Source organism: Equus przewalskii, chromosome 8 (assembly GCF_037783145.1).
Source record: "Equus przewalskii isolate Varuska chromosome 8, EquPr2, whole genome shotgun sequence".
Classification (NCBI taxonomy): Eukaryota; Metazoa; Chordata; class Mammalia; order Perissodactyla; family Equidae; genus Equus; species Equus przewalskii.
Window position 1 is genome coordinate 42,806,168 of NC_091838.1, and position 14,980 is coordinate 42,821,147.

At 37.8% G+C, this 14,980-nt stretch overlaps 1 protein-coding gene across 3 annotated transcripts in view; it reads left to right on the forward strand.

Annotated features, from left to right (window-relative positions):
* Positions 1–14,446, forward strand: part of INTS8 (integrator complex subunit 8) — a 66,336-nt gene extending 51,890 nt beyond the window's left edge. For 2 of the 3 annotated variants that reach the window (XM_008508614.2, XM_070631758.1), the window contains exons 22-27: positions 5,360–5,463; positions 6,235–6,285; positions 7,799–7,872; positions 7,951–8,015; positions 8,177–8,220; positions 14,263–14,446. In XM_008508614.2, coding sequence (XP_008506836.2) covers positions 5,360–5,463; positions 6,235–6,285; positions 7,799–7,872; positions 7,951–8,015; positions 8,177–8,220; positions 14,263–14,379 — 455 coding nt within the window. In that variant the 3' untranslated portion in view covers positions 14,380–14,446. The remainder of the gene's footprint in view (positions 1–5,359; positions 5,464–6,234; positions 6,286–7,798; positions 7,873–7,950; positions 8,016–8,176; positions 8,221–14,262) is intronic. The other variant, XM_008508615.2, reaches the window with a different exon arrangement.
* Positions 14,447–14,980: the final 534 nt, after the last annotated feature.

The window sequence follows — 14,980 nt, forward strand, 5'->3', positions numbered from 1 at the left end:
AGAATGTGTATTCTGCTGTATTTGGATGGAGTGTTCTATATATGTCTATGAAGTCCAACTGTTTTAGCTTTTTGTTTAGCTCCACTGTTTCCTTGTTGATTTTCTGTTTGGATGATCTGTCCCTGGATGTGAGTGGGGTGTTGAGATCCCCTCTTATTATTCTGTTATTTTTGATATCTTCCTTTAGGTTTGTTAATAGTTGCTTTATGAACTTTGGTGCTCCTGTGTTGGGTCCATAGATATTTATAAGCGTTATTTCTTCTTGATGAAGTTTCCCTTTGATCATTATATATTGGCCCTCTATGTCTCTCTTTACCTGTCTTATCTTGAAGTCTGTTTTGTCTGATATAAGTATTGCGACACCTGCATTCTTTTGTTTGCTATTAGTTTGGAGTACTGTCTTCCACCCCTTCACTCTGAGCCTGCGTTTGTCCTTGGAGCTGAGGGGTGTTTCCTGGAGGCCACAAATTGTTGGATCTTGTTCTTTAATCCATTTTGCCACTGTGTGTCTTTTTATTGGAGAGTTCAGTCCGTTTACATTGAGGGTGATTATTGACGCATGAGGGCTTAATGCTGTCATTCTGTCGCTTGTTTTCTGGTTTTCCTGCATTTCCTTTGTTTCTCATCCTGTGTGTTTTAGCCTACCCATTGACTTCTGCATTTTATTATGCTGGGTATCTTAGATTTTTCCTTATTTATGTTTTGTGTCTCTGTTCTGTTTTTTAGTTTAGTGGCTACCCTGAAGTTTGTATTCAAAATCTCGGTATAACATAGTCCATTTTCTGGTGGTCTCTTACTTCCTTAGCCTAGCCTGTTTCAGTCCCTTTCCTCCTCCCCTCCTAAATTATTATCTTCATCTCTTATTCCAACTTGTGTTGTGAGTTTGTGGTTAGAGTGATAAGATTGTCTTTGCTTTGGTGATTTACTTCCCTTTATCCTCATGCTATAGTCGAATATTTGCTATCCTATTCTATCTATTTGTCTCCGTACTCTGTGTTTTGTGACCCCTTTCTACCTTTTTTCCTTTTCTCAGGTGTGAGAACCTCCTTGAGGATTTCTTGTAGTGGAGGTCTTGTGGCCACAAAGTCCCTTAGCTTTTGTTTGTCTGGAAAAGACTTAATTTCTCCCTCATATCTGAAGGATATTTTTGCTGGATATAGTATTCTTGGCTGAAGATTTTTATCCTTTAAAGTTTTGTATTCATCATTCCAGTCTCTCCTAGCTTGTAAGGTTTCTATAGAGAAATCCCCTGAAAGTCTGATAGGGGTTCCTTTGTAGGTTATTTTCTTCTGCCTTTCTGCCCTGAGTATTCTTTCTTTGTCATTCATTTTTGCCATTTTTACTACTATATGCCTTGCAGTAGGTCTTTTTACATTGACAGATCTAGGAGATCTGAAAGCTTCCTCCACACACATTTCTCTCTCAATCCCTAGATTTGGGAAGTTCTCTTCTGTTACTTCGTTAAGCATGCTTTCTGTTCCATTTTCCCTTTCGTCGCCCTCAGGAATTCCGATAATTCTTAAGTTGCACTTTTTCATTGCGTCAGCTAGTTCTCAGAGATTTTCTTCGGTTTTTTAAATTCTTAGTTCTCTTTCATTGTCTGTCTGGAGCCGTTCAGCCTGTCTGTCTTCGAATATGCTAATTTGCTCCTCTCTGGTGTCTACATGGGCATTCAGGGAATGCATATTCTGTTTTATTTGATCCATTGTACTTTTCATCTCAAGTATTTCTGATTGATTCTTCTTTATAGTTTCAATCTCTTTTGTGAAGTAACTCCAGAACTTGTTGACTTGTTTCTCTCTATTTCCCTTTCCCTCATTGAGTTTTTTGATGATAGCTACCCTGAATTCATTGTCACTTAGCTTACCTATTTCCAAGTCCTCAGGCCATAATTCTGTGTTTTAATTGTTTTCCTTCTGATCTGGAGCTTTTATAAATTGCTGAATGGTGGAGCAGCAGTTTTTGCATGATGCTGTTTTTTGGTTGCAGTTACAGCCTGGCACCGCTAGATGGGGGTTGAGAGCCACGCATTCTGAGCCCTCTGACTTCAGCTGTGATTGCAGCGCGCAGCACGGAGCATGGGTTGGGAGAGAAGGGGCACTTTCTCTTGCCTGCCAACCTGGATTCCGATCAGCCCTCCCTCTCTGGTTTCCGTGGCCCCTGGCTTGATGGGGTTTCCCCAGGCGAAGGCTTTCCCCAGTTAGAGGGTTTCTGCTGCACTGGTCTGTGGGAGACCTGGACAATCCTGCAGATGCACGGCCCCCCCCCCCCCACACACACACCTTTCCTCACCCGCGGTAGTGATCCCCAGTCTCTAGGGGAGGCAGCAAAGTTCTCTCCTAACCCCATTCCAGTTCCTCCAAGGGAAGCTGCAGCCTCTGCCCTCCATTGTTTGGCTGCTGTGTGTCTCTCACAATTTCTGTTATTAGGATTTTTTCTTTTTGGTTGGAATGCAGTTGGTGCTTTTGGTTGTATTTTGGAGGGGAGAGAGTCCTGGGTGAGCTCACTCTGCCATGTCGCTGATGTCACTCCTCATCTTAACTATTTTTAAGTATACAGTTCAGTGGTGTGAAGCATATTTACATTGTTGTGCATCCAGTCTCCAAAATTCTTATCTTGTAAAACTGAAACTCTGTACCCATTAAACAACAGCTCCCCATTTCCTCCTCCAGCCCCTTGCAACAACCATTCTACTTTCTCTATGAATCTGACTACTCCTGGTACCTCATATAAGTACAATTAGACAGTATTTGTCTTTTTCTGATTGGCTGTTTCACTGAAGGTTTATCCATGTTGTAGTATGTGTCAGAATTTCTTTCCCTTTTAAGGCTGAATAGTATTACTTCGATAACATTGTGAAATTTCAGTTGTACATTATTTGTCAATCACCATATAAATGTGCCCCTTCACTCCCTGTGCCCACCCTCCAACCCCCTTCCTCTCTGGTAACCACTAAACTGTTCTCTTTGTCCATGTGTTTATCTTCCGCATGTGAGAGAAATCATATAGTGGTTGTCTTTCTATGTCTGGCTTATTTCGCTTGACATAATGCCTTCAAGGTCCATCCTTGTTGTTGCGAATGGGAGTATTTTGTCATTTTTTTATGGCTGAGTAGTATTCCGTTGTGTATATTCACCACATCATCTTTATCCATTCATCAGTCCTCAGGCACTTGGGTTGCTTCCATGTCTTGGCTGTTGTGAATAATGCTGCAATGAACATAGGGGTGCTCAGGTCTCTTTGTATTGTTGATTTCAAGTTCTTTGGATAAATACCCAGTAGTGGGATAGCTGGGTCACATGGTATTTCTATTTTTAATTTTTGAGAAATCTCCATACTGTTTTCCATAGAGACTGCAACAGTTTGCAATCCTACCAGCAGTGTATGACGGCTCCCTTTTCTCCACAACTTCTCCAATATCTATTTTTTGTCTTGGGGATAATAGCCATTCTAATGGGTGTAAGGTGATGTCTTAGGGTAGTTTTGATTTGCGTTTCCCTCATAATTAGTGATGTTGAACATCTTTTCATGTGCCTGTCGGCCATCTGTATATCTTCTTTGGAAAAATGTCTGTTCATATCCTCTGTCCATTTTTTGATCACGTTATTTGTTCTTTTGTTGTTTAGTTGTGTGAGTTCTGTGTATTTTTTGGAGATTAACCCCTTGTTGGATATATGATTTGCAAATATTTTCTCCCAGTTGGTAAATTGTCTTTTCGTTTTGATCCTGGTTTCCTTTGTCTTGCAGAAGCTCTTTAGTCTGATGAAGTCCCACTCGTTTATTTTTTCTTTTGTTTCCCTTGTCCGAGTACTCATGGTATTCAAAAAGATCCTTCTAAGACCAATGTCAAAGAATGTACTGCATATATTTTCTTCTAGGAGTTTTATAGTTTCATGTCTTACCTTCAACTGTTTAATCCATTGTCAGTTAATTTTTGTGTATGGTGAAAGATAATTGTCTTTCTTTTGCATGTGGCTGTCCAGTTGTCCCAGCACCATTTGTTGAAGGAGGGTTTCCTTTCTCCATTGTGTGTTCTTGGCTCCTTTGTCAAAGATTAGCTGTCCGTAGATGTGTGGTTTTATTTCTGGGCTTTCAATTCTGTTCCATTGATCTGTGTGCCTGTTTTTGTACCAGTACCATGCTGTTTTGATTACTGGAGCTTTGTAGTATATTTTGAAGTCAGGGATTGTGATGCCTCCAGCTTTGTTCTTTTTTTTCAGGATTGCTTTAGCCTTTCGGAGTCTTTTGTTGCCTCATGAGTGTTAGGACTCTTATTTTGTTTCTGTGAAGAATGTCATTGGCATTCTGATTGGGATTGCACTGAACTGAATCTGTAGATTACTTTAGGTAGTATGGACATTTTAGCTATAGTTATTCTTCCAACTTATGTGCGTGGAATATCTTTCTATGTTTTTATGTCATCATTGATTTCTTTCAGCGATGTCTTATGGTTTTCATTGCATAGGTCTTTCATCACCTTGGTTAAATTTATTGCTAGATATTTTCTTCTTTTTGTTGCAATTGTAAGTTGGATTGTATTCTTAAATTCTCTTTCTGTTAGCTCATTATTAGAGTATAGAAATGCAACTTATTTTGTAAATTGATTTTGTGGCCTGCAACTTTACTGTAGTTGTTATTTCTATTAGTTTTCTGATGACTTCTTTAGGGTTTTCTATATATGAAATCATGTCGTCTGCAAACAGAGTTTCACTTCTTCATTGCCTATTTGGATTAGGAGTTGATTTTTTTAAAGAGAAAGTTCAAAATATGAGAGTAGAGAGAATAGTGTAATGAATCACATCTGTCTGCCACCCAGCTTTAACAGTAATCAGCTTGTAGCCAGTCTCATTTCATCTGTACACTCACCTACATCATCCTGCTCTCTCCTGGATTATTTTTGAAGCTAGCAATTGCCTATTCTAATGCTCATTTTCACCCCAGCCCCAAAAGAATTTATCATCAAGGTCTTAATATCTATATTCAGGTTATAATTACTGATTTTAAACTATGTCAGAAAATAAACATACATTTGTAGTATGGGCATTTGGAAATTAAATACCTCTAAATACTTAATTCTGCACCAGTAAGTTTGACAGGACATATGAGCTAAATTTTTGACTAACCAGTTTTAGAAGACAAAAAAATCTATTATATTACTTCTTTAAAGTGGTTAATAAAATATAGAGAGTCAATTTTTGTCAGTGTTGTTCTGGTTAAGTGTTATACCTAGATCTGTGGTTTTAACATGCCTTTGTGGAGTCCTGAAGTAACTCCTGACTCTTCACAAAGGAGCCCCTGTCTGTTTTCCAACCGTTAGATCTAATGACAGGTAACTCTCTGTGTCTGTCTTCTACTTTAGCAGCAAATCAGTATTCAGCCGCTCTTCACTATTACCTCCAGGCTGGAGCTGTGTGTTCAGATTTCTTTAATAAGACTGTGCCCCCTGATGTTTACACAGACCAGGTAAGTTGTTTCTGTGGGCTTGCTTCCTTCTTGTCTATCTTTAAATGTTGTTCTTCTTGGGCTCCTTTTTTGGGTGAATTTATTCATTTCCATGTATGTCATGGTAACTCCCAAATGGGTTGCTCTGGACCAGATTGTTTTCCGTATTTCCAGTGCCTGGAGATCATTGCTGCTTGATTTCCCAAAAACACCTCCAACTCATCCTCTCTAAAACTGCTATCAGCGTCTTACTTTACCAGTCTCTCCTCCTGATGACCTTCCCCAGCATGCACACGCACAAAAATACCCCCACCAAAATACCAAACTCCTTTTGTTTAACCATTTGAGTTGACCAAGCTCAGATTCTGAGTGTCATCCTCTTTTCTTTACTTACCCTCTCACCAGCATTCGGTCAGCCTTCAAGGTATGTTGAGTCTACCTCCAAAATCTCAAATTTTGTTCATTTCCTTTTGATATACATTGCACTTTCCTCTGGTTTAGGCCCCCAATATCACAATTTAATAAATTGCTTTTTTTCAGTGCTTATAATAAATGACTTTTGAAATAAGATTGTAAAGTTTTTAGTAACTAGTTTTTTTTAAAGAAATTTTATTTTTTAGAATACTTTTAGATTCACAGCAAAATTGAGTGAAAAATACAGAGTTCTCATACATCCTGTCCCCCTACACATGTACAACCTTCCCCATTATTGACATCCCACATCAGAGTGGTACATTTCTCACAACTGATGTTAACTAGTTTTTGAAAATAATCAGAATTTTGTTTTTGTAGGTTATAAAACGAATGATAAAGTGCTGTTCTTTGCTGAATTGCCACACACAGGTTAGATAATATTATGATGTTGGTTTATTTTCATGTATATTAGAATTTATAATAAAGATAAAGCATTGAACTGGGAAGTAGCTTTTATTTTCCATATCATAGTTGCTTAAATTTATGGTTTAAGAATTTGGCATAGTCTTTAGATTTTTCTTAATAGTTTATAGAATTTTAACTATAATGAAAGTATGAATTAGAAAACATTGGTCTTTGAATCTTCTAATTGGAGAAGAAGCATTCTCATGTACATTTTCTTAGATTTGAGAAGATGTGTACGTTAGTCATTAGGGAAATGCAAATCAACACCACAATGAGCTACTACTTCGTACTCACTAGGATGGCTGTAATTGAAAGGCAGACAGTAAAAAGTGTTGAAGATGTGGAGAAATTGGAACCCTATATAAAATGGGGCAACCTCTTTGGAAAACAGTTTGGCAGCTTCTCAAAAAGTTAAACATAGAATTACCATATGACTCAGCAGTTCCTCCTAGGTATATAACCAAGAAAATTGAAACATGTCCATAGAAAAGTTTGTCCATGAATGTTCATACATCATTATTCATAATAGCCAAATAGTGGAAACAACCCAAATGTTCATCAGCTGATGAATGGATAAACAAAATTTGGTATATCCCTACAATGCAATATTATTCAGCCATAAAAAAGGAATGAGGTACTGATGCATGCTACAAGATGAATCTTGGAAGTATTTTGTTGAGTGGAAAAAGCCAGATACAAAAAGCCTTGTATGATTCTGTTCACATGAAATGTCCAGAATGGGCAACTCTATAGAGTCTAGAGTCAGAGTGTAGATTAGGGCCAGAGACTGGGGGGAGAAGCAATGGAGAGTAACTGCTAATGTGTACAGTTTTTGTGGGGGGTGGGAAGAGGAGGAAAATGTTTTGGAATTAGATAGTGGAGATGGTTGTACAACTTTCTGAGTAAACTAAACATCCTTGAATTGTGCACTCTAAAAGGGTGAATATTATGATATGTGAATTACATTAGTTAAAAAAAATTAAAAATATTTTTTAGAGAGATCAGCATTAAGACCTACAAACCTGATTGAAATGGATCTGCTTTCTATGTTAAGCAGACTGGCAGTGTAAATTTTGCCAAAATGAGCTTCTGTACTGGCCAGCTGTGAAAGGTTGAATTGCATGTTCTGTATGTCCTTGAATGTCATGACACTTTTTTTTGGCAGCTTTTTATTCCCTTCAATTTTCTGACCAGGCTTTTTGCCAGCTTCTTACTCAAATAAAGCTCTAAAAATTTATGAGTTAGGTCACTGATGAAGAAAATATTGGGCAGATGGACACTTGTGTAAAGTCTTTCGTAATTAAAATTGGAGCAAATCTGTAAATAGGAGCTGATCCACTCAGCATGATCTGCAAGTCCTCTTAAATAATATATTCTTGATATAAGAATTATTAAAAATTACCCCTTCAAAACCAGGAGAATCATTGTTGACACTAGTTACATGAAACCATTTTCAAATCTGTCTTTGTTTATGTAGGTGGCAATTTTATGTCAGTTCCTCAGAGAAATTGACTACAAAACGGCTTTTAAATCACTGCAGGAACAAAACAGGTATGAATGATTTTTAAAATAAAATGAAGTTAAAATTTTTCTGCTTAAGAAAGAGGAAGTAACAATTCAATTTTTCAGTCATGATGCTATGGACTCCTACTATGACTACATATGGGATGTTACCATTTTGGAATACTTGACTTGTATCCTTTCATCTACATACATGATATTAGAACAGTTCATTTCTATAAATGAAGGAAGTATTTAATATTGTGTATTTTCTAAATCAAAACTGGAAAATAGTTCAGATTCTATCGTGGTATTTAATAGTATCAGATTTATTAATCTTAACTGCTGCACTCAGATCTTCATCATAAAAGAGGAGAAACAGACAAAAGACAAATTGCGGTAAGTTACCTTATGCCTTTCTTCGGTGATATATTTAATTTCTCTAATATTAAACCACTGTTAAGATTTGGACCAACACAAAAAAGATTTTCTGTGCCTAGTTACTGCCAGAATTTGGTTATCAGTATTTACTTCTTAAAAGATGCTATTTTGATAATAGGAGCTTTTACATCTAGTTTGTTTACATTAAAATGTTAGATCATGTCATCTCTGCTCCAAACCTTTAAGTTGTTTCCCACCTCACACAACGTCAAAGTCTTTACCATGGCTTACAAGGCCGCATATGACCTCTGGGTTGCTATCCGACTTTCCTCCTTGCTAACTCCTGCTACACCCATACCTCTACTGTTCTTTGAACGTGCTCAGAACATTCACTACTGAAGGGCCTTTGAAATTTTCTCTTCCAGGAATATTCTCTAATGTCCCTCAGGTCTCTCCTTAAATGTCACCTTCTTAGTAATCATTCTTTCCTATCTTATAAAATAATAGTGTCTCTCCTCATTTTCCTTCCAATACTCTTATTCTCATTTCTCTTTTAAAATTTTTCTCCATAGCACTTCTCTACATCTGACATACTATATATTTACTTATTTATTGGCTATTTCCCTATGTGAGTAGGGACTTGGTTTTGTCATAGCTTATACCTAGAATGGTGCCTGGCACATAATAGATACTCTGTAGCTACTGAATAGATGAATCATTTATTTAAATTTGATTTATAAGCTAAAACACTATAAATTTTATGGCCATTTTTACTTGCCTAAATTTGTTGCATCATTATCACCATAGATATTTTTTTCTTTGCTCTTTCACTCATGTTAAAAGTATACAGGCACACCTTGGAAATAATTGTAGATTCAGTTCCAGACCACCTCAGTAAAGCAGATGTCGCAGTAGAGCAAGTTACATGAATTTTTTGGTTTCCCAGTGCATATAAAAGTTATGTTTACACTATAGTGTAGTCTGTTAACAGTACAGTAACATTATGTCTAAAAAACAATGTACATACCTTAATTTAAAAATGCTTTATTGCTAAAAAGTGCTAACTATCATCTGAGCATTCAGCAAGTCATAATCTTTTGCTGGTGGAGGGTCTTGCCTTGATGTTGAAGGCTGCTGACTGATCAGGGGGGTGGTTACTGAAGGTTAGGGTGGCTTTGGCAATTTCTTAATATAAGGCAACACTGAATTTTGATTGACTTCAACAATTAAAGCATTGATTGACTCTTCCTTTCACAAATGATTTCTCTGTAACATGCAATGCTATCTGATAGCATTTTACTCATGGTAGAACTTCTTTCAGAATAGACGTTAGTCCTCTCAAACCCTGCCAATGTTTTATCAACTAAGTTTATGTAATATTCTAAGTCTTTGGTTGTCATTTCAACAATCTTCACAGCATCTTCAGCAGGAGTAGATTCCATCTCAGGAAACCACTTTGTTTGCTCATTCATAAGAAGCAGCTCCTCAACCATCAGAGTTTTATCCTGAGATTGCAGTAATTCAGTCACATCCTTAGGTTCTAACTCTAGTTCTCTTGCTGTTTCCACCACATCTGTAGTTACTTCCTCCACTGACATCTTGAACCCCTCAGTCATCCATGAGGGTTGGAATCAACTTCTTCCAAACTCCTGTTAATGTTGATACTTTGACCTTTTCCCATGAATCACGAATATTCTTAATGGCATCTAGAATGGTGAATCCTTTCAGAAGGTTTTCCATTGACTTTGCCCAGATCCATCAGAGGAATCACTATCTATGGCAGCTGTAGCCTTACAAAATGTATTTCTTAAATAGTAAAGACCTGAAAGTTAAAATTACTCCTGGATCCATGAGCTGCAGAATGGATGTTGTGTTAGCAGTCATGAAAATGACAGTAGTCTTGTTATACATCTCCGTCAGAGCTCTTGGGTGACGGGCTCGTGAGCTCCGTCAGAGCTCAGGTGCATTGTCAATGCGCGGTAATATTTTGAAAGGAATCTTTTTTTCTGAGCAGTAGGTCTCAACAGTGGGTTTAAAATATTCAGTAAACCATATTGTAAATAGATGTGTTATCATCTAGCCTTTGTTGTTCCATTTATAGAGCACAGGCAGAGTAGATTTAGCTTATTCTTAAGGAACGTAGGATTTTTGAAATGGTGAATGAGCACTGGCTTCAACTTAAAATTTTGTCACCAGATGCATTACCCCCTAACAAGAGATTCAGCCCGTCCTTTGGAGCTTTGAAGCCAGGCATTGACTTCTCCTCTCTACCTATGAAAGTCCTGGATGGAACCTTCTTCCTGTATAAGGCTGTTTTGTCTACATTGAAAATCTGTTGTTCAGTGTAGCCACACTAATAGTCTTAGCTAGATCTTCTGGGTAACTTGCTGCAGCTTCTATACCAGCTCTTGCTGCTTCACCCTGTACTTTTATGTTGTGGAGATGGCTTCTTTCCTTAAACCGCATGAAGCAACCATCCCTGCTAGCTTCAAACTTTTCTTCTGCAGCTGCCTCACCTCTCTCAGCCTTTGTAGAGTTGAAGAGAGTTAAGGCCTTGCTCTGGATTAGGCTTTGGCTTAAGGGTATGTGGTGGCCGGTTTGATTTTCTATCCAGACCACTGAAACTTTCTCCATATCAGCAATAAGGCTCTTTTGCTTTCTTGTTCGTGTGTTCACTGGAGTAGCACTTTTAGTCTCCTTCAAGAACTTTTCCTTTGCATTCACAACTTGGCTAACTGTTTGGCACAAGAGGCCTAACTTTCAGCCTGTCAGCTTTCAACACGTCTTCCTCACTAAGCTTTAATCATTTCTAGCTTTAGTGAGAGACGTGCAATTCTTCCTTTCACTTGAAGACATAGAGGCCATTGTAGGGTTATTGACTGGCCTAATTTTAATATTGTTTTGTCTCAGTGAGTAGGGGGGCCTGAGGAGGAGGAGAGAGCCAGGGGAACAGCCAATCACTGGAGCAGTCAGCACAGACACAACATTTATCGATTGAGTTTGCCACCTCATGGTTGTGGTTTGTGGCACCCCAAAACAACTACAATAGAGTAACTAAAATCACTGATCACAGATCACTATAACAAATATGGTAATAATGAAAAGGTTAGAAATATTGTGAGAATTACCAAAATGTGACATAGAGACGTGAAGCGAGTGAATGTTATTGGGAAAATTGGCGCCAATAGACTTGCTTGATGCAGGGTTGCCACAAACCTTCAATTTGCGAAAAACACAGTATCTGTGATGCACAATAAAGCAGAGTGCAATAAAATGAAGTATTGCCTGTATGCTGTTTATGAAGTGTCATGTAAAGCTTTATACTTGGACTAAATTGTACAGCCATTATTTAGAGGAAACAATGATGACAGCATCTTTTTAACAAAACGAAAAAGAACATGAAGCCAGCGCCACTTGATTGGAGGCTACTCATTCTTCCATTTCCAATTTATCCAGGGCTGGAAGGCAATACTGACATTTTCCCAGGTCCTTGATGCTATTTCCAAACCTTTGTATCATTTTTTAAATCCTTTCTCCTTAGAAGCTTATACCAAGGAGACTGCCTACCTCTCTACTAGCTCATTTACCCACCCTCCTGGTTATTCCTCTACATGCATCAAAAAATGTGATCAACTTTTCCAAGACCCCTAGCTTTACAGGTTCCATTATCACCTTTACTCTGCGTCAGCCACCCCTCCCCATAGCCATGCCTCACTGTCAGTCAGAATTGTTCTACATAAGATCTCTGCCAGTAAACTATACCTCTCTTACTTCCTAGCTCCCATGTTCTTTGTGATCAGTGAGATGTTTGAGTTCATGACCAGTTTTTCCCCAGTCTGTCAGCCTCTCTGCAACTTTGCTTCCTGCTCCACTTACCTCAAATGCAGCAAATACTAGTCAGTGCACTCCCAGAGATACTGATTCAGCCAGTCTGAAATGAGGCCCTGGAATCCAATTTTTAAGTTTCCCAGCTAGTTCTGATGACAAACCAGATTTGGGAACTTCTGCTATCTATGGTTGACTGTTGAAACTACTCTGATCAATATTTTTAGCATCTTTGCTTTTTTGTCCTTCACCTCACCTGGAAAAGTCCCAACCCTGAATCAGTTAAAAAATTTGTTTTCCTGAGCCACTGAGTCCTGTCGGAGAAAATCCTACAACCGTATAAACTCGTGCCACTACCAAACCCTGGTCTCCAACCTTGGCCAGCCCCTCATGTCGTATTTTACCTGCCAGTAGTCAGTGGTCTACATTCTTTTCAGGGACTGTTTTAGACTTTCCCCTTGTTATGCCTACCGTCCTCTCTCCCTTTTCCATTTTCATCTTCCTTGCCTATGGTTAGAATAGACCAGAACGAAGACTGACCAGCTCCTATTCTCATGGAACTTATTAGTCTTGGGAATTGTGGCCCTGTGAGTGCCAGCTTCAAATTGGGTCCAAGTCCCTGCTTTCCACCGTTAATATAATCTACAGCTGCACTCATTGTTAAGCCCACTCCTTTAGTCAATAAAAGGTTATGCTTGCTATTCCTTGAAGGCAAGTTTGTGTGCTTTTGATTCTGTCCCTCAGACCTTTTAATTAGTTATCTCCTCTCCTATATTGTCAACCTCTCCCATAGCATATAAACTACTTTATTCTTAACAAAAACTTTTCTTGACTGCTTCTACCACCTTCTCATCCCTTCTCTACCTAGTTTTTTGAAGCTCTTCGACCCAATGCAGTGACATCTGCCATCACCACTCCTAACCTGTTCTCTGATGGGTCACTAAATGCCAAGGCCAGTGGATGCTTTTCAGTTCTTATCCTGTTGCTTATATCTCCTTCCTTACTGAAATTCTTTATTCCTTTAGCTTCCCTGACATCATTTTTACTCAATTATTTTCCCTTACTGTTCTGCCTTTTCTTTTTTTTTAAAGATTTTATTTTTTCCTTTTTCTCCCCAAAGCCCCCCGGTACATAGTTGTGTATTCTTCGTTGTGGGTTCCTCTAGTTGTGGCATGTGGGACGCTGCCTCAGCGTGGTCTGACGAGCAGTGCCATGTCCGCACCCAGGATTCGAACCGACGAAACACTGGGCCGCCTGCAGCGGAGTGCGCGAACTTAACCACTCGGCCACGGGGCCAGCCCCTGTTCTGCCTTTTCTTTGTGGGTATCTCCCTCTGTCTACCCCTTAAAACTTGGTTTTCACAATAAGTTAGTCCTTGGTTTATTTTCTGGTTGCCCAACATTCTCCCAAGATCATCTCATCCACTCATACTTTTGACTACTACTCACATAGGGTGTATCATTTCTCTCAAATATCTGGCACCTTACAACTTCTGTCTTATACCTTGGACTTCTATAGCTAGGTTTGAAATAACTATTTATACCCCACTACCAGGTCTTTCCACTTGGATTCACTTATGCTGAAATGGCATCATTCAGCAATTCCTATTACTCCCCTAACCTGACGATCAGTTTTTGAAGTCTTATGTCCCTTGAAGTTACATACCAGAGTAGTCTTTGTTTTTAAAGAAGTTCTTTTTTTAATTTTTTTTTTTTCAATCTAAAGATAATTCTAAGGTCCTAAAATATGCTCTCACAAAACACTCCAGGGCAAAATACTACTATGGATTTTTAGTAGGCTGAGGTATTTCTTTCTAATCATGAAAGAAGTGAGTCACTATATGATGATACAGAGCTGAGCAACTGGCTATTTTTGCACATTAAAAAAGTGAAGCACTGAAAAATGAATTTGGATTTTTCAAACTGTTTTGTAGGAGCCTTAACTATAACAATGTGTCATGTGTCAAATTATAATGTAGAATTTATTTACTGGAATTTACTTAATGTTACTGAAGATAATTTCATAAACTGGTTCAGCAATTGATCTTTTCCTTAGGAGTGGTGTTAGTTAGTCTTTATGTTAATTTATTCCACACCTCTCAGCATTTATAATTAGAGGTTCAGTTAATCATTAAACTAACTGTATCATTGTTAGCATGTAGATAGTCATATCTATACTAGCAAGCCTTTATTTTTGACTACACCTCTAAATAACATCACTTTTTTGTTTTGGAAGATCAAAGCTATCGGCCAGACAGAATTGAACGCAAGCAACCCAGAAGAAGTGTTACAGCTGGCAGCACAGAGAAGGAAAAAAAAGTTTCTCCAAGCAATGGCAAAACTTTACTTTTAAGCAGTTAGTTAATTTTTTAACTTTTAAACAATGGGCTAAAAATAAACAGGATTAAGTTTATATAATACATATGTACACATTTAGTGGTGTTTTCTTTTCAGACAAAATTCTGAAACATTAGTTTAAAAACAAAAACTATACAGAAGCCTTCACACCATAACAATAGCTTAAATTTATAATTTCTTCAAAGGAAGAACAGATTCACATGTCCAGTAACAGAATAATTTGTTTTCTAATTAAATCCACATTTGAGGCTGAAATTTTTTTTAAAAAGCTAATTTAAAATATTTATGTAGAAGTAGCTAGTCTATATACAGCAAGTTCTTGTCAAGTTTTTTTTTTTATAAATAGATTTCTAAGAGTCAGTATACATTTAATACTTTTCTGCCTTAAGAAAATAGAAATTTAGAAGTTTAGGTCAAGTGTTAAGCTTTATCACTTTGACACTGTCCTTAACTCATAACGTAGGAATTTAAAAAGAACCTTAACAGTTTTACAAACATAAATAAAGCCTTAGTCACACTAAATTAAAAAAAAAATCCTTAGGGATATCTTAAGAGTAATAAAGTGACTTTCTCATATAAATAGTTTGAGAGGGTAC